Source organism: Ranitomeya imitator, chromosome 2 (assembly GCF_032444005.1).
Source record: "Ranitomeya imitator isolate aRanImi1 chromosome 2, aRanImi1.pri, whole genome shotgun sequence".
NCBI lineage: Eukaryota > Metazoa > Chordata > Amphibia > Anura > Dendrobatidae > Ranitomeya > Ranitomeya imitator.
Window position 1 is genome coordinate 453596842 of NC_091283.1, and position 26471 is coordinate 453623312.

Genomic DNA, 26471 nt, shown 5'->3' on the forward strand with positions numbered 1-26471 from the left:
GGGAGAGAAGTATGCCGACTCCACCACCATGTCTGTTTGTGGGTCTCGGGGAATGTGAGAATTGTAAGCCACCATGGGAAATGGCAGCAGGAGAGACAGTGTCAGAATCCTGAATCCAGGTTTCTGTGAGGGCCAACAGATTCAGAGAGTTTTTCAGAAAGTAATTGTGTATGAAAGGAAGCTTGTTGCATACAGACCGTGGATTCCAAAGGGCACAATTAAAAGAAAGAGATGAAGGAGTGCAAATAATATTAGTAAGATTATTAAGGTTTCGATGTGAGGTAGGGTAGGGGTTGAGGTTGGTGGATGGTGGACCAGGGTTGGGGGAGATGTCCCCTGAAATCAGTAGGAGTTGGAAGATAAAGAGCAAGTAGTTTTTGGAATTGTATGAAGTTTTTTTGTGCAGAGTGTTTGGGCAAGATGGAGTGAGGTTTTTCAGGAAGGTGAGAAGTGCATGGGAGCTGTACATGGGAGAGGGAAAGAGAGAAGAGCTGATGTATATGAGTCGTGATGAAGGGGGGATTGGGTGGTGAAAGTGGATTGCAAGGGAACACAAGAGGATAGGAATAAAGCACATGGATAGACGGGAGTGCAGAGTGTGGGTTACCTGACGTCTGCCCTGACTAACTGCCGTGGAATAACTGCTGCATCATGACGCTTAGCTTCTGGGATGCTTGCATGCACCCCCACATGTGTGCACCCCTAAGGATGGTTCTAAATTTATAGTCCAGACTGCTGGGTCAGAAGAGATGGATTGGGGGAACTGGTTGAGGATAATTTGGCAGCTGGGGCCAGCACACCAGTGGTTATTTTTTTTTTAAGATGATCAAAGACATTCAGCTTGGGAACATCTATTTTAACACCTTCCACCAGATAAGATCTACACTGATCCCAGTCATGGATATGCAACAGTGAGTTTTAAGTACAATGAACCAAATGAATTATAACAATGAATTAGCAGACACTTTAAAATATGTTTCTAGATGGTTAAGCAGCAGATGACAGCAGACAGCAAGCAGAGGGAAGTTATACCATTAGAGTCTATTGCAGCAGATGAGACAGCAAGCAGAGGTGGGAAGTTATATCATTAGAGTCTATTGCAGCAGATGAGCCAGCAAGCAGAGGTGGGAAGTTATACCTATGTGACGAGAAAAGATGGATGTTAGTTCTTTGCCATGGAATAACTGCTGTATCACAACGCTTGGCTTCGTGACGCTTTGCTTCATTATTCTGGTGCACCAGGGACTTCACCATCTACCCCTTCATTATTATGGACCACCAGGAACTGTAACATCTATCCCATCATTATTCTGGACCACCAGAGACTTCACCATCTACCCCTTCATTACTCTGGACCACCAGGGACTTCACCGTCTACCCCTTCATTATTCTGGACCACCAGGGACTTCACCATCTACCCCTTCATTATTCTGGACCACCAGGGACTTCACCATCTACCCCTTCATTGCTCTGGACCACCAGGGACTTCACCATCTACCCATTCATTGCTCTGGACCACCAGGGACTTCACCATCTACCCCTTCTTTACTCTGGACCACCAGGGACTTCACCATCTACCCCTTCATTTCTCTGGACCACCAGGGACTTCACCATCTACCCCTTCATTACTCTGGACCACCAGAGACTTCACCATCTACCCTTTCATAGCTCTGGACAACCAGGGACTTTGCCATTTACCCCTTCATTATTCTGGACCACCATGAACTTTACCATTTACCCCTTCATTGCTCTGGACCACCAGGGACTTTACCATCTACCCCTTCATTATTCTGGACCACCAGGGACTTCGCCATCTACCCATTCATTGATCTGGACCACCAAGGACTTCACCATCTACCCCTTCTTTACTCTGGACCACCAGGGACTTCACCATCTACCCCTTCATTGCTCTGGACCACCAGGGACTTCACCATCTACCCCTTCATTACTCTGGACCACCAGAGACTTCACCATCTACCCCTTCATAGCTCTGGACAACCAGGGACTTTACCATTTACCCCTTCATTGCTCTGGACCACCAGGGACTTTGCCATTTACCCCTTCATTATTCTGGACCACAATGAACTCTTTACTATTTATCTCTTCATTGCTCCGGATCAGCAAGGTCGTCTCCAATTACCCCTTCATTGCTCTAGACCACCATGGTCTTCACCACTTACTCTTTCACTGCTATAAACCATCAGAGACTTTAACATTTACCCTTTCATTGCTCTGGACCACCAGGGAGTTTTGCACTTACTCCTTCATTGCTCTACACCCCCAAGGGACTTTACCATTTAACCCTGCATTGCTCTAGACCACAACTCTTCACTATTTACCTCTTCATTGATCTGGATCAGCAAGTTCATCACCAATTACCCCGTCATTGCTCAAGACCACCAGGGACTTTATTATTTACCCTTTCATTGCTCTGGACCACCAGGAACTTCACTATTTACCTCTTCCAGGAACACCAGTGATTTTAGCACTACCTCTTTCATTGCTCTAGACCACCACAGACTTTGCCATGTACCCCCTTGCTCTAGGCCAGCGAATTCTTTACTATTTACCCCTTCATTGCTGTAGCTCACAAGAGACTTTATGTTTTACACTTGATTGCTTTCCAGCATTAAGGACTTTGTCATTTATGCCTTCATTGCTCTCTATTCTTTTTTTTTATTGCTCCAGACCACCAGGGACTATACCTATTAACCCATTGCTATTTAAAGAAGTTGTCCACTACTATAATTTTTTTTCCATAAATCTTGCTATTATGTGCCCCTTTAAACATCCACTGTGTTTATTTTAGCAATATTACCTTTTATCATGCTGTAGCAGCACATCTTCAATGCTGGATCCAGCTCTCATGGGGTTAATCGACAACTTCCTTTCTCCTGACTTATTGTGCTCTAATACTACAAGTTCCATGATGCTTTGCACAGGCTTCTAAGCCCGATCCTACCACACCCACTCCAGAACACACCCAAACCCCTCCCTCCTCTCTCTTCAAAAAGATTTGTGATGTCATTTCTTGTTCAACCTCCTCTTTTACATTTGTCCAACCCACACTCCATTACAGATAGATAGATAGATAGATAGACAGATAGATAGATAGATAGATAGATAGATAGATAGATAGATGCTTACATGAGTTACCTAACAAGGTACGAAGTGACGCATGAGAAAGTAGATAATGTAAAAAAAGGGATAATGTATATGTGCAGACATATTATATATGAAAAGAAATGTATATAAAAATAATTCTATCATTTTCTTGTGTGTCACACCCTGACTTTTTTGAAGGTCCCACTTTTTCCACCTTCCTGTCTTTTTAACATTGTTTGACTTTAAAATATTGTTTCAATAAAGAAAAAAAAAGTTTTATTCACTTTCTCATGCGTCACTTCGTACCTTGTTAGGTAACTCATGTAAGCATTTATGACTGAAATGCTATCTTTTTGCCTATTAAATTTTGGATTATGGGATTAGATAGATATAGATAGATATGAGATAGATAGATAGATAGATAGATATGGGATGGATGGATGGATAGATACATACAGATGTATCTACTGTATATATCTATGTCCATATCCATGTTTCTAAACCCCTTCACCCCTGGAGCTTTTTTCGTTTATCGCTCCCCTTCTTTCCAGAGCCATAATTTTTCCGTCAATATGGCCATGTGAGGGCTTGTCTTTTGCGGGACAAGTTCTACTTTTGAACGACACCATTGGTTTTACCATGTTGTGTAACAGAAAATGTGAAAAAAAATCAAAGTGCGATGAAATTGCAAAAAAGTGTAATCCCACACTTGTTTTTTGCTTGGCTTTTTTGCTAGGTTCACTAAATGCTAAGGCTGTGTGCACACATTGTGGATTTGATTGCAGATCGCAGCGTTTTTTGAGACACGGAATTGCATCAAATCCGCAGTGTAGTGCACAACCAATGTAAGTCTATGGGAGCCACAGACTTGTTGTGCACATGCTGCGGAAAAAGCCACACCAAAACGCAGCTTTTTTTTCAGCAGCATGTCACTTCTTTTGTGCAGAAATGCAGTGTTTCTGCACCCATAGACTTGCATTGAGTCGGGCACATCAACAGCAAAACCGCAGATGTAAAAAAGATCTGCAGTTTTGCTGCGGATGTGGGTCCGAGAAACGCTGCAGTTCGGGAGGAGGGAAGTGTGTGGGCGGAATGTGGGTGGTGACGTAGGTGTATGTGTGTATGGGCTGTGCAAGGCTCTCTGGGTGTGTGTGGGACTGTTCGGGTGTGTGCCGGGCTGTCTGTGTGTGTGCGGAGCTGTCTGGGTGTGTGCGGGACTGTTCGGGTGTGTGGGGCTGTTCGGGTGTGTTCGGGGCTGTCTGTGTGTGTGCGGAGCTGTCTGGGTGTGTGCGGGACTGTTCGGGTGTGTGTGGGGCTGTTCGGGTGTGTGCAGGGCTGTTCGGGTGTGTGCAGGGCTGTTCGGGTGTGTGCGGGGCTGTCTGGATGTGTGCAGGTGTGTGCAGGACTGTTCGGGTGTGTGCAGGGCTGTCTGGATGTGTGCGGGACTGTTCGGGTGTGTGCGGGGCTGTCAGGGTGTGTGCGGGTCTGTGCGGGGGGTCTTTGGGGGGGTGTGTGTGCAGGCATCATCCGATGGGACTACAAGTACGCAGCATCCAATCTGCAGCTAATCTGGATGTAATCCGGACAGTGGACGCGCACCCTACACTATACATCTATCAATAGATATATCTATAGATAGATATATGAATACATAGATGTATGCATCTATAGATCTATCTATATGTACAGTACAGACCAAAAGTTTGGACACACCTTCTCATTTAAAGATTTTTCTGTATTTTCATGACTATAAAAATTGTAAATTCACACTGAAGGCATCAAAACTGTGAATTAACACATGTGAAATTATATACTTAACAAAAAAGTGTGAAACAACTGAAATTATGTCTTATATTCTAGGTTCTTAAAAGTAGCCACCTTTTGCTTTGATGACTGCATTGCACACTCTTGGCATTCTCTTGAGCTTCAAGAGGTAGTCACCGGGAATGGTTTTCACTTCACAGGTGTGCCTGTCAGGTTTAATAAGTGGGATTTCCTTCCTTATAAATGGTATTGGGACCATCAGTTGTGTTATGCAAAAGTCTGGTGGATACTCAAATGATAGTCCTACTGAATAAACTTAGGCCATGTTCACACAGTGCGTTTTTTTCTGCGGAACCGCAGCGTTTTTGCCGCTGCGGTTCCGCAGCTGTTTTCCATGCAGGGTACAGTACATTGTACCCTATGGAAAACAGGAACCACTGTGCACACGATCCTGAAATTCAGAAAAAAAGCCGCGCTGAATAGCTGCGGGAAAAAAGAAGTACCATGTCACTTCTTTTTTCGGAGCCGCAGCGGTTCTGCACCCATAGACCTCCATTGTGAGGTCAAACCCGCAGTAAAACCCGCAGATCAAAAATATATCTGCGGGTTTTATTGCGGTTTGTGGTGCCGAACCGCTGCAGCAGGAAGTGCGGGGAAGCGGGCGGAAGTGCGTGGGCGGAGTGTGGCTGCCACGATCCCACCCCCCCATGCTCCGATGCCACCCCCATGCTCCGATGCCCACCCCCGTGCTCCGATGCCCCCCCCCCGTGCCCTAATCTCCCCCCCTTATACTTACCGGGACTCCCGGTGTCCGTCCGGCCGTCTTCTCCCTGGGCGCCGCCATCTTGCAAAATGGCGGGCGCATGCGCAGTGCGCCCGCCGAATCTGCCGGCCGGCAGATTCGTTCCAAAGTGCATTTTGATCACTGAGATATAACCTATCTCAGTGATCAAAATAAAAAAAATAGTAAATGGCACCCCCCCCCCCTTTGTCACCCCCATAGGTAGGGACAATAAAAAAATTAAGAATTTTTTTTTTCCACTAAGGTTAGAATAGGGTTAGGGTTAGGGGTAGGGTTAGGGGTAGGGTTAGGGGTAGGGTTAGGGTTAGGGTTAGGGGTAGGGTTAGGGGTAGGGTTAGGGTTAGGGGTAGGGTTAGGGTATTTTCAGCCATTTTAACCCTAAAAAACTTCCTAGAAAACACACAGACTCTGCATAGAAAACTGCATAAAAAAACGCATCAAAAAACGCATCAAAAAACGCACCAAAAAACGCACCAAAAAAGCACCAAAAAAGGACCTGCGTTTTCTGCAAAGAGCTGCGGTTTTTAGTCCTGAAAAAAAGGATGGAAATCAGGAACGTGTGAACATACCCTTAGAATTTATATTATGACAAGAAAAAAGCAGCTAAGTAAAGAAAAACGAGTGGCCATCATTACTTTAAGAAATGAAGGTCAGTCAGTCCGAAAAATTGGGAAAACTTTGAAAGTGTCCCAAGTGCAGTGGCAAAAACCATCAAGCACTACAAAAAAACTGGCTCACATGAGGACCGCCCCAGGAAAGGAAGACCAAGAGTCACCTCTGCTTCTGAGGATAAGTTTATCCGAGTCACCAGCCTCAGAAATCGCAGGTTAACAGCAGCTCAGATTAGAGACCAGGTCAATGCCACACAGAGTTCTAGCAGCAGACACATCTCTACAACAACTGTTAAGAGGAGACTTTGTGCAGCAGGCCTTCATGGTAAAATAGCTGCTAGGAAACCACTGCTAAGGACAAACAACAAGCAGAAGAGACTTGTTTGGGCTAAAGAACACAAGGAATGGAAATTAGACCAGTGGAAATCTGAGATCTTTGGTTCCAACCACCGTGTCTTTGTGCGATACAGAAAAGGTGAACGGATGGACTCTACATGCCTGGTTCCCACCGTGAAGCATGGAGGAGGAGGTGTGATGGTATGAGGTGCTTTGCTGGTGACACTATTGGGGATTTATTCAAAATTGAAGGCATACTGAACCAGCATGGCTACCACAGCATCTTGCAGCAGCATGCTATTCCATCCGCTTTGTGTTTAGTTGGACCATCATTTATTTTTGAACAGGACAATGACCCCAAACACACCTCCAAGCTGTGTAAGGGCTATTTGACCAAGAAGGAGAGTGATGGGGTGCTACGCCAGATGACCTGGCTTCCACAGTCACCAGACCTGAACCCAATCGAGATGGTTTGGGGTGAGCTGGACCGCAGAGTGAAGGCAAAAGGGCCAACAAGTGCTAAGCATCTCTGGGAACTCCTTCAAGATTGTTGGAAGACCATTCCTGGTGACTACCTCTTGAAGCTCATCAAGAGAATGCCAAGAGTGTGCAAAGCAGTCATCAAAGCAAAAGGTGGCTACTTTGAAGAACCTAGAATATAAGACATATTTTCAGTTGTTTCACACTTTTTTGTTAAGTATATAATTCCACATGTGTTAATTCATAGTTTTGATGCCTTCAGTGTGAATGTACAATTTTTATAGTCATGAAAATACAGAAAAATCTTTAAATGAGAAGGTGTGTCCAAACTTTTGGTCTGTACTGTAGATCTATCTATCTCATCCATCTATCTATCTGTCTATCTGTGTGTGTAATGGAGTGTGGGTTGGACAAATGTAAAAGAGGATGTTGGACAATAATGACATGAAAAATCTTTTTTTTTGTTCAATAACACATCTTTATTTAGCTTTCAAAAACGCATACAAAAAAACATTAAAAAACACACAAAAACGCATAAAAACCGCGCAAAAACTGCATCAAAAATGAATTAAAACTGCACCAAAAATGAATCAAAACCACACAAAAACTGCACCAAAAAACACATCAAAACCTTGCAAAAAACGCATCAAAACTGCACCAAAAGCTGAATCAAAAACGCACAAAAACTGCACCAAAAATGCATCACAACTGCGCAAAAAACACACCAAAACCTACATAAAACCTGCATCAAAAAACGCATCAAAACCGTGCGAAAAACGCGCAAAAACGCATCAAAACTGAACCAAAAGCTAAATCAAAAACGCATCAAAGCTGCACCAAAAACTACATCAAAACCGTGCAAAAGCCGCACCAAAAAACGCATCAAAACCGCCAAAAAACTGCATCAAAACCATGCAAAAAGCTGAATCAAAAACACATCAAAACTGCACCCAAAACAAAATCAAAACCGCGCAAAAACTGCATTAAAAAACGCATCAAAACCATGCAAAAAATGCACAAAACGCACCAAAAACTGAATCAAAACCGCACCAAAAACTACATCAAAACCGCGCAAAAACAGCACCAAGAAACACATCAAAACCACCAAAAAACTGCATAAAAAATGCACCAAAAGCTGAATCAAAAACGCATCCATCAAAAACTGCACCAAAAACTGATTTAAAAATGCGCAAAAACTGCACCAAAAATGCATCAAAACCGTGTAAAAAACGCACCAAAAACTGCATAAATACCGCACTAAAAACTGCATAAAAAAGCATCAAAACCGTGTAACAAACGCGCAAAAATGCATCAAAACTGCACCAAAAGCTTAATCAAAACCGCACCAAAAACTACATCAAAACGCATCAAAATTGCACAAAAACTGCATAAAAAAACGAATCAAAACCGTGCAAAAAACACGCAAAAACGCATCAAAAATGCAGCTGCGTCTTCTGCCAGGAGATGCAAATTTTGTGCAGAAAATTCTGCACCCAAATCTGCAACGTGTGCACACTGGCTAAAAGTGACCTGCTATTATGATTCTCCAGGTGATTACGAGTTCATAGACACCAAACATGTCTAGGTTATTTTTTATCTAAGTGGTGGAAAAAAATTCCAAACTTTGCTAAAAAATAAATAAAATAATTGCGCCATTTTCTGATACCCGTAGCGTCTATATTTTCTGAGACATCGGGTTGGGTGAGGGCTAATTTTCTGCGTGCCAAGCTGACGTTTTTAATAATACCACTTTTGTGCAGATATGTTCTTTTGATCACCCGTTATTGCATTTTAATGCAATGTCGCGGCGACAAAAAAAACATAATTTTTGCTTTTGATTTTTTTTTTCTCGCTACGCCGCTTAGCAATCAGGTTAATCCTTTTTTTTAATTGAAAACAGCTGACATGTTGCGTCATTGAAGTGGGCTCACCGCCAGCGCCCACCTTAAAGAAGGGGATACTGCCAGCTGACGTACTATTCCGTCAGCTGGCAGGAAGGGGTTAATGAACAATATGTTTCAGTTAATAAAAAAAAAAAGAAAATGGCGTGGGCTCCCGCACAATTTTCTGCGCCAGAGGGGGAAAGCCGACGGCCGGGGCCAATATTTGTAGCCTGGGAAGGGGGTAATACCCATGGCCCCTCCCAGGCTATGAGTATCAGCCCGCAGCTGTCTGCATAGCCTTTACTGGCTATTAAAATAGGGGGACCCCAAAAAAAATGACGTGGGGTCGCCCTATATTTTATAGCCAGAAAGGCTACGCAGACAGCTGTGGGCTGATATTCATAGCCCAGAGAGGGGCCATGGATATTGCCCCCCCCCCACCCCCCCAGCTACAAATACCAGTCCGCAGCCGCCAGAGAAATGGCGCATCTGTAAGATTCAATTCCGGCACTTAGCCCCACTCTTCCCACTCCCGAGTAGCGGTGGGATATGGGGTAATAAAGGGTTAATGTCCCCTTGCTATTGTATGGTGACATTAAGCCCGGTTAATAATGTAGAGGCGTCTATAAGAAGCCTATCTATTATTAATCCTAGAGTAGTGAAAGGGTTAAAAAAATAGCCACATCCAGAAAAAAGTATTTTAATATTCTTAATTTAACCATACTTACCATACTCGATCGCCTGCAAAGAATTAAAAATAATAAACCATATACTCCCTGTCCGCCGTAGTCCAATTAATAACGAGTGTCCCACGACGATCTCCCATATAGAACAGTGATATCGGGTGATGTCACTGCTCTATAGGACCCTCAGTGACACACTGACAGGAGACAATGGCTCCTGCAGTGCATCACTGAGATGTTGTATGGTGCATGTCGTATGTTGCATGTCACATGTTGCATGTTGCACGTCACATGCTTCATGTCGCATGTTGCATGTCACATTTTGCACGTTGCATGTAGCATGTTGCACGTTGTATGTTGCCTGTCGCATGTTGCATGTCACATGTTGGATGTTGCTTGTCGCATGTTGTACGTCGCACGTTGTATGTCGCACGTTGCATGTCACATGTCGCACGTTGCATGTTGCACATCACATGTTGCATGTCACATGTTGCATGTCGCATGTTGCACGTCGCATGTTGTATGTCGCATGTTGTATGTTGCATGTCACATGTTGCACGTCGCATGTTGTATGTCACACGTTGCATGTCACATGTCGCATGGTGTATGCTGCATGGTGTATGTATGTATGTATGTATATGTGTATGTGTTTTTTTTTTACATTCAACACATTAGCCGGCTGATGGGACTACTACTGTCCCATCATTGGCTAATGTGTCACTCACTGTCACTGTAGCAGGCAGAGCCCGATGGGACTTGTAGTCCCATGTGACGATGCCTGCACAGAGACACACACACCAATGACACCCCCCGTCCCCCCCCGCGCCCGATGCAGACCCTAGCACGGCCAGCGGACCCACCGCACACAGCCGCAGACCCCAGCACCGCCCGGCGCCCGCACATCCCAGCGCAGCCGCACCGCCTGGCTCCCGCACATCTTGGCGCCCGCACATCCCGGTGCAGCCACGCCCGCTCTTCCCAGCACAGCCCCGCCTATCCTAGCACAGCGTGCACATCCCTGCCTAGCCCCGCCCGCACATCTCAGCACAGCCCCGCCCGCCCCCAGCACAGCCCTGCAGGCAGCCCCCAGCACCGCCCACAGCCCAGTCACTCTTGATGAGTGACCGCTGTCTGTGGAGGCTGGGTCACTCCTACTGATGACGTCACGTCAATTTCCAGAGTCTGGAAATTGACGTGACGTCGGCAGAAATTAGTGGCGGCTGCAGCCTGGGGGGTCACGTGACCTGGACTCAGCCGCCGGCATAACACCACTCACAGGCAAAAACGGCAACAGAAGGTATTTACAAAATTCATTAGCGGCATCGGGGGGATACATTGGGGGGTTAATTGAAAGTAGTGGACAACCCCTTTAAGAATTACTTGAACACACTTTTTGGGCCTTTTATGGCAGCAGAAAACAAGAGGCAGCCAACTACAACTAATTTGGCACTTTTTTTTACCCCTTCTGTGCAGGATGAGCCCACAAATACTGAGCTGACCCTACTTCCAGCTGACGAGTGGGAGAGACGCCGGGAGGAATTCCAACTGGCACGGAAGCTGGGATCGGGGAACTTTTCTCAGGTCTTTGAGGGATGCTGGCTTGGAAGATTGAAAATTAAAGTGGCAATTAAAACAATTAATCAAGGTGAGCGATAGTCATGGATGATTTAAAGGGGATATTTACTTTCAGGTGACTACGTGCTGAAACATTGTTTCTACATATAACTCAAGCTATAGTTTTTTTTGGAGTCCATGTCTGGTCTAGTTGCCTCCTCCAGGCGGCTCCAGAAGCCGGCCATTATTGTTCATCCGCACTCTGCTGATCTAGTTAATGCTATTTCAACAACTGACCACTAGGTGGCAGCATAATACACACAAATAATGTCTAAAGCTTGGCGCCTTGTCATGACCCCAGTATGTGAAGGGCTGAGTGACTATTCAGGTTAAACCTGTCAACTGTCCAGACAATAAACCAAATGTGGCGTGAGCTGAATATATAAATGATGCATTGAATCGCTGAAAGGGCAAGTGTCACTCTTGTTTCTGCATTATATAATGTTACGTGTGCAAAATAATTGCACCCTCTGATGTCAAAAGCAATTTCAGAAAATCATACTGTAATAGTAGGGATCATTCAGATGTCCTTGCAAATCGGACCACTAATGCACAGACTGGCCACGGGTCTCCTGACCCGAGCGTGACAGCTCCATGTATTTCTAGGAGGCGTGAAAGTCGTCGGTCAGTCTGTGCATTGCAGTCCAAAATCGGATCGAGATCCACGACGTCTGTGCAGAACGTAAAAGGGTTGTCCAGTGATAACTCATTGTGGGGGTCCAAGTGCTTGGATCGACAGACCTGGAAATTTCATCCTCAACAGGGCACTTTTATCCCCTCTACAAAAATGCAGCGGTCAGACGGATGCCCGACCACAGCTCAAAGAGTCTTATAAAGTCCATTGGGAAAAGGGGGAATAAATACTGAGTCCATCTGTACTTGGGGACTGAACCATGTGCCATGATGGGCCACTTTATTCTACCATGCACCATGATGGGCCCCTTTATTCTACCACGCACCATAATGGGCCCCCTTTATTCTACCACGCACCATAATAGGACCCCTTTATTCCACCATGTGCCAGGATGAGCCCCCTTTATTCCACCATGCACCATGATAGGCCCTCTTTATTCCACCATGCACCATGAGGGTCCCCTTTATTCTACCATGCACCATAATAGGTCCCCTTTATTCCACCATGCACCATAATAGGTCCCCTTTATTCCACCATGCACCATAATGGGTCCCCTTTATTCTACCATGCGCCATGATGAGCCCCCTCTATTCCACCATGCACCATGATAGGCCCTCTTTATTCTACGGTGGCGCAGTGGTTAGCACTGCAGCCTTGCAACGCTGGAGTCCTGGGTTCTAATCCCACCCAGGACAACATCTGCAAAGAGTTTGTATGTTCTCTCCGTGTTTGTGTGGGTTTCCTCTGGGTTCTCCGGTTTCCTCCCACATTCCAAAGACATACTGATAGGGAATCTAGATTGTGAGCCCCATCGGGGACAGCGATGATAATGTGTGCAAAAACTGTAAAGCGCTGCGGAATATGTTAGCGCTATATAAAAATAAAGATTATTATTATTAATATTATTCCACCATGCACCATGATGAGCCCTCATTATTCCACCATGCTCCATGATGGGCCCCTTTATTCCACCATGCACCATAATGGGCCCCCTTTATTCCACCATGCACCATGATGGGCCCCCTTTATTCCATCATGCACCATGATGGGACCCTTTATTCCACCATGCACCATGATAGGCCCTCTTTATTCCACCATGCACCATGATAGGCCCTCTTTATTCCACCATGCACCATGATGGACCCTCTTTATTTCACCATGCACCATGATGGGTCCCCTTTATTCCATCATGCACCATGATCGGCTCCTTTATTCCACTATGCACCATGATAGGCCCTCTTTATTCCACCATGCACCATGATGGACCCCCTTTATTCCACCATGCACCATGATGGGCCCCCTTTATTCAATCATGCACCATGATGTGCCCCTTTATTCCACCATGCACCATGATAGGTCCCCTTTATTCCATCATGCACCATGATGGGCCCCCTTTACTCCACCATGCACCATGATAGGTCCCCTTTATTCCACCGTGCACCATGATAGGCCCCCTTTATTCCATCATGCACCATGATGGGCCCCCTTTATTCCACCATGCACCATAATGGGCCCCCTTTCTTCCACCATGCACCATGATGGTCCCCCTTTATTCCACCATTCACAATAATGGGCCCCCTTTATTCCACCATGAACGATGATGGGCCCCATTTATTCCACCATTGACCATGCTGGGCCCCCTTTATTCCATCGTGCACCATGATGGGCCCCCTTTAATCCGTGTGCGCCTCTCCCCTTTTCACCACTGTGATTGCTATCAATGCAACAGCGCAAGTTGTTATTTTTTTGTAATACTTTTCCTTCTCATCCATATCTTCAGATGTGACCACTCAAGAAACCTTTATAAGAGAAACGTCATTTCTGAAGACCCTCCGGCATCGTAACCTGTTATCCCTGTATGCCGTATGTTCAGCGGGAAACCCCTTTTATATAATCACTGAGCTTCTGACCAAGGGGGACCTGCTTAACTTTCTGAGAGGTGAGTGTTGCCGATTATGGATATTATTATGTGTCCTTGTTTACCAGGAGGCAGAATAGCCGAAATAAAGAAATGTAGAAATTAGCCATTCAAGCTCCTTGGGTGTCTATTTTCCAATTTTTCAGTTTTTACAATACTGCTCTGAATTACACATTGCAGCTTTATCACTAAGATGCATGAAACACTGACTGACATATTGCTATGATGTGGAAATTCCCTTTAAGGAAAATCTGTCACTAGCCCTAAATGTAATTTTTTAAACCTGGTGTAATTGTCATTGTTCTCCTGAATCCGTCATTGTTTTTCTTTTGTCCCTAGGCCTCTCCATTCCTTAGATATGGCCCCTTCTTCTCAGTATGTAAATGTAGTCTTTTTAGCCAACTGGGTATGATCACACACAGGGACACACCCACTTGATTAAATGTTTAGATTTACCAGTAAGGAAGAAGGGATAATATCTCAACAAAGGAGAGGCCTAGGAACAAAAGAAAAACAACGCCGGATTCAGGAGAACAGCGGCAATTACACCAAGTAGGAAAAAAAATTACCGTATATATTTCTGTCATCTAAGAAGAATCCCTTTTTGCATTCTTACCATTATTAACTGAATAATTCCCCAGGTAATGAAGGGAACCAGCTAAATATTGACGGGCTCCTGGATATAGCGGGGCAGATAGTAGACGGAATGCATTACCTGGAGACCAAAAATTGTGTCCATCGTGATTTGGCCGCCAGAAATATCCTCATTGGACAAAATAACATTTGCAAGATCGCAGACTTTGGCTTGGCAAGATTTATTAAGGTAAGAAAAGATGAACACTGTAAGTGGGCCTCATTTTTCAGTGAACGATAAGGGTATAACAAAAAAATGTTTACCTGTATCTGCCACAAGGGGGAGCTCACTACACAGTTCGCTACATGCAGATTTATATAGTTACCAAAGAGTTAAATGGAAGGTGTATAACCCTAAATGCAGTGAGCGCCACCTAGTGGTGGCTTACTTAACTCTATCATGATCTGAAAGAAAGTGGAGATTTGGAGTGACATGTTTGTTGTTTCTTCTTAGGATGAAATATATGTATCACACTCTAAGGAGGTACCTTATAAATGGACAGCACCAGAGGCATTGGCTTATGGCCGCTACACCCTCAAGTCTGATGTCTGGTCCTATGGAGTTTTATTATATGAGATCATGTCTCGGGGAATGATACCATATATAGGTAATTGGGGTATTAATATGTTTCTGATATCTTGTCTTCATGTGTCCTGAAATAATGACCATGCCGGTATAACCTGGGTATCGCCTGTATATAATTATATATGTACAGCTGGTATAAGTTATACATCTTATATATAGTGATATGGAGCATGCTGGTATAACCTGGGTATTTTCGGTATATAATTATATATGTACAGCTGGTATAAGTTATACATCTTCTGTATATAGTGATAAGGAGCATGCTGGTATAACCTGGGTATCGCCTGTATATAATTATATATGTACAGCTGGTATAAGTTATACATCTTATATATAATGATATGGAGCATGCTGGTATAACCTGGGTATATTCTGTATATAATTATATATGTACAGCTGGTATACGTTATATATCTTCTGTATATAGTGATATGGAGCATGCTGGTATAACCTGGGAATCTCCTGTATATAATTATACTAGATGGTGGCCCGATTCTAGCGCATCAGGTATTCTAGAATATGCATGTCCACGTAGTATATTGCACAGTACATGTAGTATATTACACAGCCATGTAGTATAATGCCCAGCCACATAGTATATTGCCCAGCTACATAGTATATTGCCCAGTCACGTAGTGTATTGCCCAGTGATGTAGTATATTGCCCAGTCACGTAGTATATTGCCCAGTGACGTAGTATATTGCCCAGTGACGTAGTATATTGCCCAGCCACATAGTATATTGCCCAGACACGTAGTGTATTGCCCAGTGACGTATATTGCCCAGTCACGTAGTATATTGCCCAGTCACGTAGTATATTGCCCAGTGACGTAGTATATTGCCCAGTGACGTAGTATATTGCACAGCGACGTAGTATACAGCACAGAGCGTAGTATACTGCCCAGTCACGTAGTATATTGGCCAGTCACGTAGTATACTGCCCAGTCATGTAGTATATTGCCCAGTGATGTAGTATACAGCACAGAGCCACGTAGTATATTGCACAGCGACGTAGTATACAGCACAGAGCGTAGTATTCTGCCCAGTCACGTAGTATATTGCCCAGCTACGTAGTATATTGCCCAGCCAGGTATGTAACAGGTGACAAAATAAAAAAGAAACATATACTCACCATCCGAGGGCCCCTTGTAGTCCTATCGCCCATGTGCGGCGCACGCGGCAGCGGTCCCAGGGTTGGTATGAGCGCAGGACCTGTGATGACGTCGCGGTCACATGACCGTGACGTCATAGCAGGTCCTTCTCGCATAGCATCTTTAGCACCGGAACCTGCCGCTTGCACTGCCGAGGACAGGGCGACACGTCGGAGGGTGAGAATAACGTTTTTTTTTAATTATTATTATTTGCAACAGTAGCATCAATAGTAAAAAGTTGGTCACACAAGGTTAATAGCTGCGTAACTGGAGAGCGTTACACCACGCTCCGGTAACGCTGGCATTAACCCTGTGTGAGGGTTTGACTGGATGACTGGAGGGGAGTATGGAGCGGGCACTGACTGCGGGGAGGAAAGAGCGCCCATATTGCCGCCGGACTGTGGCTGTTGCTGATTGGTCGTGGCAATGGTCGTGGGCGTTTTGCCACGACCAATCAGCGACTTGGATTCCATGACAGACAGAGGCCGCGACCAATGAATATCCGTGACAGACAGAAGGACAGACAGACAGAGAGAAAGACGGAAGTGACCCTTAGACAATTATAAAGTTACTAGATGGTGGCCCGATTCTAACGCATCGGGTATTCTAGAATATGCATGTCCACATAGCATATTGCCCAGTCACGTAGTATATTGCCCAGTCACGTAGTATATTGCCCAGTCACGTAGTATATTGCCCAGCCACATAGTATATTGCCCAGTTACGTAGTATACAGCACAGAGCCACGTAGTATATTGCCCAGCCACGTAGTATATTGGCCAGTCACGTAGTTTATTGCCCAGCCACGTAGTATATTGCCCAGTGACGTAGTATATTACCCAGCCGCGTAGTATATTGCCCAGTCACATAGTATATTGCCCAGCCACATAGTATATTGCCCAGTTACGTAGTATACAGCACAGAGCCACGTAGTATATTGCCCAGCCACGTAGTATATTGGCCAGTCACGTAGTTTATTGCCCAGCCACGTAGTATATTGCCCAGCCACGTAGTATACTGGCCAGTCACGTAGTATATTGCCCAGCTACGTAGTATATTGCCCAGCCACATATGTCACAGGTTAAAAAATAAAAAATAAACATATACTCACCTTCCGAGGGAGCCCTTGTAGTCATGTCGCCTGTGTGTGGTGCACTCATAGTAACATAGTAACATAGTTAGTAAGGCCGAAAAAAGACATTTGTCCATCCAGTTCAGCCTATATTCCATCATAATAAATCCCCAGATCTACGTCCTTCTACAGAACCTAATAATTGTATGATACAATATTGTTCTGCTCCAGGAAGACATCCAGGCCTCTCTTGAACCCCTCGACTAAGTTCGCCATCACCACCTCCTCAGGCAAGCAATTCCAGATTCTCACTGCCCTAACAGTAAAGAATCCTCTTCTATGTTGGTGGAAAAACCTTCTCTCCTCCAGACGCAAAGAATGCCCCCTTGTGCCCGTCACCTTCCTTGGTATAAACAGATCCTCAGCGAGATATTTGTATTGTCCCCTTATATACTTATACATGGTTATTAGATCGCCCCTCACTCGTCTTTTTTCTAGACTAAATAATCCTAATTTCGCTAATCTATCTGGGTATTGTAGTTCTCCCATCCCCTTTATTAATTTTGTTGCCCTCATTTGTACTCTCTCTAGTTCCATTATATCCTTCCTGAGCACCGGTGCCCAAAACTGGACACAGTACTCCATGTGCGGTCTAACTAGGGATTTGTACAGAGGCAGTATAATGCTCTCATCATGTGTATCCAGACCTCTTTTAATGCACCCCATGATCCTGTTTGCCTTGGCAGCTGCTGCCTGGCACTGGCTGCTCCAGGTAAGTTTATCATTAACTAGGATCCCCAAGTCCTTCTCCCTGTCAGATTTACCCAGTGGTTTCCCATTCAGTGTGTAATGGTGATATTGATTCCTTCTTCCCATGTGTATAACCTTACATTTATCATTGTTAAACCTCATCTGCCACCTTTCAGCCCAAGTTTCCAACTTATCCAGATCCATCTGTAGCAGAATACTATCTTCTCTTGTATTAACTGATTTACATAGTTTTGTATCATCTGCAAATATCGATATTTTACTGTGTAAACCTTCTACCAGATCATTAATGAATATATTGAAGAGAACAGGTCCCAATACTGACCCCTGCGGTACCCCACTGGTCACAGCGACCCAGTTAGAGACTATACCATTTATAACCACCCTCTGCTTTCTATCACTAAGCCAGTTACTAACCCATTTACACACATTTTCCCCCAGACCAAGCATTCTCATTTTGTGTACCAACCTCTTGTGCGGCACGGTATCAAACGCTTTGGAAAAATCGAGATAGACCACGTCCAATGACTCACCGTGGTCCAGCCTATAGCTTACCTCTTCATAAAAACTGATTAGATTGGTTTGACAGGAGCGATTTCTCATAAACCCATGCTGATATGGAGTTAAACAGTTATTCTCATTGAGATAATCCAGAATAACATCCCTCAGAAACCCTTCAAATATTTTACCAACAATAGAGGTTAGACTTACTGGCCTATAATTTCCAGGTTCACTTTTAGAGCCCTTTTTGAATATTGGCACCACATTTGCTATGCGCCAGTCCTGCGGAACAGACCCCGTCGCTAGGGTTGAGCGAAACGGATCGTTCATTTTCAAAAGTCGCCGACTTTTGGCAAAGTCGGGTTTCATGAAACCCGACCCGATCCCTGTGTGGGGTCGGCCATGCGGTACGCGACTTTCGCGCCAAAGTCGCGTTTCGTATGACGCGCTTGGCGCCATTTTTTTCAGCCAATGAAGGGGCGTGGGCAGAGTGATGACATAGGTCTTAGGGGCGTGGACGCCTATCGCCATGTTGTCGCTTGTGCGCTGTAGCGATTTGCACTGTGTAACACCAGCTTTTCAGTTCAGGGATGGAGGAGAGAGAGAGAGAGAGAGAGAGAGAGTGAGAGAGAGAGAGAGAGAGAGAGAGAGAGAGAGAAAAAAAAATCCCATTGGCTTTGCATTGGGTTTCGTGTTTCGGTCGATCCTCGACTTTTCGCCATAATCGGCCGATTTCACTCGACTCGACTTTTGAGATAGTCGGGTTTCGCGAAACCCGGCTCGACCCTAAAAAAGTCAAGGTCGCTCAACCCTACCCGTCGCTATAGAGTCCATAAAAATAAGAAATAATGGTTTATCTATTACATTACTTAGTTCTCTTAGTACTCGTGGGTGTATGCCATCCGGACCCGGAGATTTATCTATTTTGATCTTATTTAGCCGGTTTCGCACCTCTTCTTGGGTTAGATTGGTGACCCTTAATATAGGGTTTTCATTGTTTCTTGGGATTTCACCTAGCATTTCATTTTCCACCGTGAATACCGTGGAGAAGAAGGTGTTTAATATGTTAGCTTTTTCCTCGTCATCTACAACTATTCTTTCCTCACTATTTTTTAAGGGGCCTACATTTTCAGTTTTTATTCTTTTACTATTAATATAGTTGAAGAACAGTTTGGGATTAGTTTTACTCTCCTTCGCAATGTGCTTCTCTGTTTCCTTTTTGGCAGCTTTAATTAGTTTTTTAGATAAAGTATTTTTCTCCCTATAGTTTTTTAGAGCTTCAATGGTGCCATCCTGCTTTAGTAGTGCAAATGCTTTCTTTGTACTGTTAATTGCCTGTCTTACTTCTTTGTTTAGCCACATTGGGTTTTTCCTATTTCTAGTCCTTTTATTCCCACAAGGTATAAACCGCTTACACTGCCTATTTAGGATGTTCTTAAACATTTTCCATTTATTATCTGTATTCTTATTTCTGAGGATATTGTCCCAGTCTACCAGATTAAGGGCATCTCTAAGCTGGTCAAACTTTGCCTTCCTAAAGTTCAGTGTTTTTGTGACTCCCTGACAAGTCCCCCTAGTGAAAGACAGGTGAAACTGTACAATATTGTGGTCGCTATTTCCTAGATGCCCGACCACCTGCAGATTTGTTATTCTGTCAGGTCTATTAGATAGTATTAGGTCTAAAAGTGCTGCTCCTCTGGTTGGATTCTGCACCAATTGTGAAAGATAATTTTTCTTGGTTATTAGCAGAAACCTGTTGCCTTTATGGGTTTCACAGGTTTCTGTTTCCCAGTTAATATCCGGGTAGTTAAAGTCCCCCATAACCAGGACCTCATTATGGGTTGCAGCTTCATCTATCTGCTTTAGAAGTAGACTTTCCATGGTTTCTGTTATATTTGGGGGTTTGTAACAGACCCCAATGAGAATTTTGTTACCATTTTTCCCTCCATGAATTTCGACCCATATGGACTCGACATCCTCATTCCCTTCGCTAATATCCTCCCTTAAAGTGGACTTTAGACAAGACTTTACATAGAGACAAACCCCTCCTCCTCTCCGATTTTTACGATCCTTTCTAAACAGACTGTAACCCTGTAAGTTAACTGCCCAGTCATAGCTTTCATCTAACCATGTCTCGGTTATTCCCACTATGTCAAAGTTACCTGTAGTTATTTCTGCTTCTAGTTCTTCCATCTTGTTTGTCAGGCTTCTGGCGTTTGCGAGCATGCAGTTTAAAGGATTTTGTTTTGTTCCAATCTCCTCGCTGTGGATTGTTTTAGAAATGTTCTTACCTCCCTTCTGAGTATGTTTTCCTGGGTCTTCTTTGTTCAAGTCTAATGTTTTTGTTCCCGTCCCCTCTTCTTCTAGTTTAACGCCCTCCTGATGAGTGTAGCGGGTCTTCTGGCGAATGTGTGTTTCCCAGGTTTGTTGAGGTGTAGTCCGTCCGTCTCGGCAGCTTCCGGTCCCAGGTCGCAGGACCCTTGATGACGTCGCGGTCACATGACCGTGACGTCATGGCAGGTCCTTCTCGCGCAGGCGCGCAGGACCTGTGATGAGGTCGCGGTCACATGACCGTGACGTCATGGCAGGTCCTTGTCGCATACCATCCTTGCTACCGGATCCTGCCACTTGCATGGAGCGGTTACCGGAGCGTCGCGAGGAGCGGGAAAGGCGGCGGAAGGTGAGTATATAATGATTTTTTATTTTTTTAATTATTTTTAACATTAGATCTTTTTACTATTGAGGCTGCATAGGCAGCATCAATAGTAAAAAAGTTGGTCACACAGGGTTAATAGCAGCGTTAATGGAGTGCGTTAGACTGCTGCCATTAACCCTGTGTGAGCGCTGAATGGAGGGGAGTACGGAGCGGGCACTGACTGCGGGGAGGAAGGAGCAGCCATGTTGCCGCCGGACTGTGCCCGTCGCTGATTGGTCGTGGCAATGGTCGACTCGTGTGCGTTTTGCCACGACCAATCAGCGACTTGGATTCCATGACAGACAGAGGCCGCGACCAATGAATATCCGTGACAGACAGACAGAAAGACGGAAGTGACCCTTAGACAATTATATAGTAGATATGTACAGCTGGTATAAATTATACATATTCTGTATATAGTGATATGGAGCATGTTGGTATAACCTGGGTATATTCTGTATATAATTATATGTGTACAGCTGGTATACGTTATACATCTTCTGTATATAGTGATAAGGAGCATGCTGGTATTACCTGGGTGTATTCTGTATATAATTATATGTGTATGCAGTGCCCTAGGGTCCTGGTCGTTGCAGTAATATCATTCTCCTCTAGGGGGGAGTGATGTTACGTTTGGAGGCAATGAAGGAGAACTCTTTGTCAGGTAACACAATGCATGCAACATGTTCACACTCCAGACCAGAAGGGGGAGTTCTAAGCCTGTTTAAGGTGAACTCCCCTATAAGAACATCCTGATCTGGAGGGAAAGGGTTCAGTAGTTCCTGTCAGGAAGACAGTGGCAGAGGAGCCCTGTGGCATGAAGTGCTGCAGCTCCTAGGAAACAGACCGATAGAAAGCAGAACATATTGCAGCAAGCATGAAGGAAAGCAGAGCAAAGGAGAGGATATCAGAGGGAGATCAGCCAGGAGCAGGCTGCTTCCTTCTGAGGCGCAGGATCCCGGTAGCCAGAATACCGAGGGAGTAAGGATCTCTACGCTTTACTTCAGAGACTGGCAGGACAGCTAATTGCAAGTTACTGATCCACCCCACACCCAGGAGGCAAGGTGGCAACACTCAGAGGCTGGGGCGTGCTAGAGTCCCTGCAAACAGCCTCAAGCCACCAGTCATACGGGTTGTCCTATCCATCTGGGGGACAGAGAGAAAGACATAACATCTATAACATCTACAACAGTTGTGAGGACCTTATGAGAAGCTTAGCAGTAAGAGACTACAACACCCAGGTGCTAGAGGAAGGCTACTGATTTCCACCTGGATAAGGGGACTCTGGATTTGCCTCCAAACCAGCCGGACTCTGTCTGCCCTGTGGTCTGGTGCGCTGGACTGTGGATGCTGAAGTCTTCAGTAAAAAGGTAAAGAGACTGCAACCTTGTGTCCTCGTTCTTCCCTGCGCCTCACATCATCGCCACCTACACTTCTGGGAAGCCCTGGGGACACACTTCACCTGTGGGAAGGAATACCATCTAGCTGCCATAACATCACCCCAGTGGACCCCTTAGCAGCATCGGTCACCCTGACCGAATACCACAGGTGGCGTCACAAACATTATCCCTTTTAAAGGCCTTTCCTTTTACAACGGACCTCCTGAGGGCAACGGACTGGGTCAGCCACCGTGACATCCCCCTTGAGAACCGAAGGACCCGGTACCGAGTACCCCTTGCCATACACGGGGGCGATCCATGTACAGCTGGTATAAGTTATACATCTTCTGTATATAGTGATAAGGAGCATGCTGGTATAACCTGGGTATATCCTGTATATAATTATATATGTACTGCCGGTAGTATAAGTTATACATCTTCTGTATATAGTGATATGGAGCATGCTGGTATAACCTGGGTATATCCTGTATATCATTATATATGTACAGCCGGTATAAGTTATACATCTTCTGTATATAGTGATATGGAGCATGCTGGTATAACCTGGGTATATTCTGTATATAATTATATATGTACAGCTGGTATAAGTTATACATCTTCTGTATATAGTGATATGGAGCATGCTGGTATAACCTGGGTATATTCTGTATATAATTATATATGTACAGCTGGTATAAGTTATACATCTTCTGTATATAGTGATATGGAGCATGCTGGTATAACCTGGGTATATTCTGTATATAATTATATATGTACAGCTGGTATAAGTTATACATCTTCTGTATATAGTGATAAGGAGCATGCTGGTATAACCTGGGTATCGCCTGTATATAATTATATATGTACAGCTGGTATAAGTTATACATCTTATATATAGTGATATGGAGCATGCTGGTATAACCTGGGTATATTCTGTATATAATTATATATGTACAGCTGGTATAAATTATACATCTTCTGTATATAGTGATATGGAGCATGCTGGTATAACCTGGGTATATCCTGTATATAATTATATATGTACTGCCGGTAGTATAAGTTATACATCTTCTGTATATAGTGATATGGAGCATGCTGGTATAACCTGGGTATATCCTGTATATCATTATATATGTACAGCCGGTATAGGTTATATATCTTCTGTATATAGTGATATGGAGCATGCTGGTATAACCTGGGTATATTCTGTATATAATTATATATGTACAGCTGGTATAAGTTATACATCTTCTGTATATAGTGATATGGAGCATGCTGGTATAACCTGGGTATATTCTGTATATAATTATATATGTACAGCTGGTATAAATTATACATCTTCTGTATATAGTGATATGGAGCATGCTGGTATAACCTGGGTATATTCTGTATATAATTATATATGTACAGCTGGTATAAGTTATACATCTTCTTTATATAGTGGTATGGAGCATGCTGGTATAACCTGGGTATTTCCTGTATATAATTGTACATGTACAGCTGAGTCCTCATTAGTACCAATGCTAATTGCTTTGCTATTTTTTCTGCAGGTATCACAAATTCAGATTTGCTTAGATACCTCAAACAAGGGAATCGAATGGCAGCGCCACAAAACTGCTCAGAAAAAATTTACAAAGTGATGTTGGATTGTTGGCAAGAAAATCCACATAAGAGGCCAATGTTTAGTGACCTGAAGATCTCTATAGACAACCTGGCACGCTATGAGCCCTCCGAGGATTCAGTCAAGCCTCCTTCTAAAGCAAAGGGATGGATCTCCAAGCTGAAAATGCCGGTGAAGTAATGAGCCTTGTGCCAACAACAATGCAGCGGTAGGAGACATCAGGCCTTGTACGACACAGACTGTGACTTATAACCAACGTGCAGCAAACTTTTACATTCCTGATGTCAGCAGTCGCACTAATGTATCTCATAGCATGACGCCATGGTGGAAGGAAAGTCTTTTGACATGTTCTTGAGGAGATCAACGTTGACAATGAGCTTCCTCAGTCCTGTTCCAGCCTGTGGAGTAAAGCAAACTCCTAGATGAAGTGTGCAGTGAATCTAGTCATTCTCTGGACTGGATCTTCTATTGTTCATCGCAGTTTTCGCTTGTCCTACCTTAGAAGGAGCCACTTGGTTCCATCTTTTGTCACCAAGTTTGTGGCCGGAAGTTGGGTATTAGCAATGCAGAATGAATGGAATTCATCCAAAACTATCCAAGATGGATATACACATTAGATTGTGGGTTCAACGGGTCTTGGCAGCACTTAGTACATCATTTCCACAAATATTTGAATCCATTAGTGAATCCTGACTGAAAGATGGGCATCTTAATTTCAGGATCCATTGTGGCAATGGTTACTTTCCTCTGTGATGACCTCGTCACACCACGTACAGTGCCCTGGAATCTATTCTAGAAAAGCAGTGGGTGGGTGGAGGAGAGGGGAGTGGTAATAAGACCCTTCCCCTGAGGTGCCATATTTATATTGATACAGGGCCTATATATAAGCCCCTTGTTGACACAAAGCTGTATTACATATAACTAAGTATATAGGGTATCAAAGAACTTCTTCCCCCTCCCAATATTTCTTCTATTTAGCATAACCTTGTCCATGTCTGATACTTCTGTTTGTGCTCAGTATTTACGGCTGTAAAGCTAAATCTGTGCAAATACATTTTTTTGTCGTTTGTCATTTGTCAATAAAGCTTCTGTGTTAAAAAATAATTGTACTTGAGATGCTTTGGTTTTATTGCAAAAATCTTCATTATGTATGGATGACTTGTTTTGTGTTCACTGTATCGGCACTTTTATTTGTTCATTCTACCGTTATGTTATCTGTTTTTTGTGTGACCATAGTATGTGTCCACGTATGTCACTATCATCTGTGCACTGTATGACCATAGTATATAACCACTGTATGTCACTATTATCTGTGCACTGTATGACCATAATATGTGTCAACTGTATGTCACTATTATATGTGCACTGTATGGCCATAGTATGCGTCCACGGTATGTCACTATTATCTGTGCACTGTATGGCCATAGTATGTGTCCACTGTATGTCACTATTATCTGTGCAGTGTATGACCATATTACAGTATGTGTCCACTGTATGTCACTATTATCTGTGCACTGTATGGCCATAGTATTTGTCCACTGTATGTCACTATTATCCGTGCACTGTATGGTCATAGTATGTGTCCACTGTATGTCACTATTATCTGTGCACTGTATGACCATAGTATGTGTCCACTGTATGTCACTATTTGTGCACTGTATGGACATAATATGTGTCTACGGTATGTCACTATTATCTGTGCACTGTATGACCATAGTATGTGTCCACTGTATGTCACTATTTGTGCACTGTATGGCCATAGTATGTGTCCACGGTATGTCATTATTGTCTGTACACTGTATGACCTTAGTATGTGTCCACTGCATGTCACTATTATCTGTGCACTGTATGGCCATAGTATGTGTCCACTGTATGTCACTATTATCTGTTCACTGTATGACCTTAGTATGTGTCCACTGCATGTCACTATTATCTGTGCACTGTATGGCCATAGTATATATCCACTGTATGTCAATATTATCTGTGCACTGTATGACCATAGTATGTATCCACTGTATGACCATAGTATATATCCACTGTATGCCACTATTATCTGTGCACTGTATGACCATGATATGTGTCTACTGTATGTCACTATTATCTGTGCACTGTATGGCCATAGTATGTGTCCACTGATTGTCACTTATCTGTGGAGTCTATGGCCATAACACGTGTCCACTGTATGTCACTATTATCTATGGAGTGTATGGCACTGTTCTGTTCTTTGTATTGTCAT

General features: G+C 44.0%; 1 protein-coding gene across 1 annotated transcript in view; it reads left to right on the plus strand.

The window, feature by feature from the left end:
• Window positions 1–25339, plus strand: part of PTK6 (protein tyrosine kinase 6) — a 46030-nt gene extending 20691 nt beyond the window's left edge. Inside the window, exons 4-8 of the mRNA XM_069751114.1 lie at window positions 11138–11309; window positions 13693–13851; window positions 14472–14653; window positions 14918–15071; window positions 24165–25339. Coding sequence (XP_069607215.1) covers window positions 11138–11309; window positions 13693–13851; window positions 14472–14653; window positions 14918–15071; window positions 24165–24415 — 918 coding nt within the window. The 3' untranslated portion in view covers window positions 24416–25339. The remainder of the gene's footprint in view (window positions 1–11137; window positions 11310–13692; window positions 13852–14471; window positions 14654–14917; window positions 15072–24164) is intronic.
• Window positions 25340–26471: the final 1132 nt, after the last annotated feature.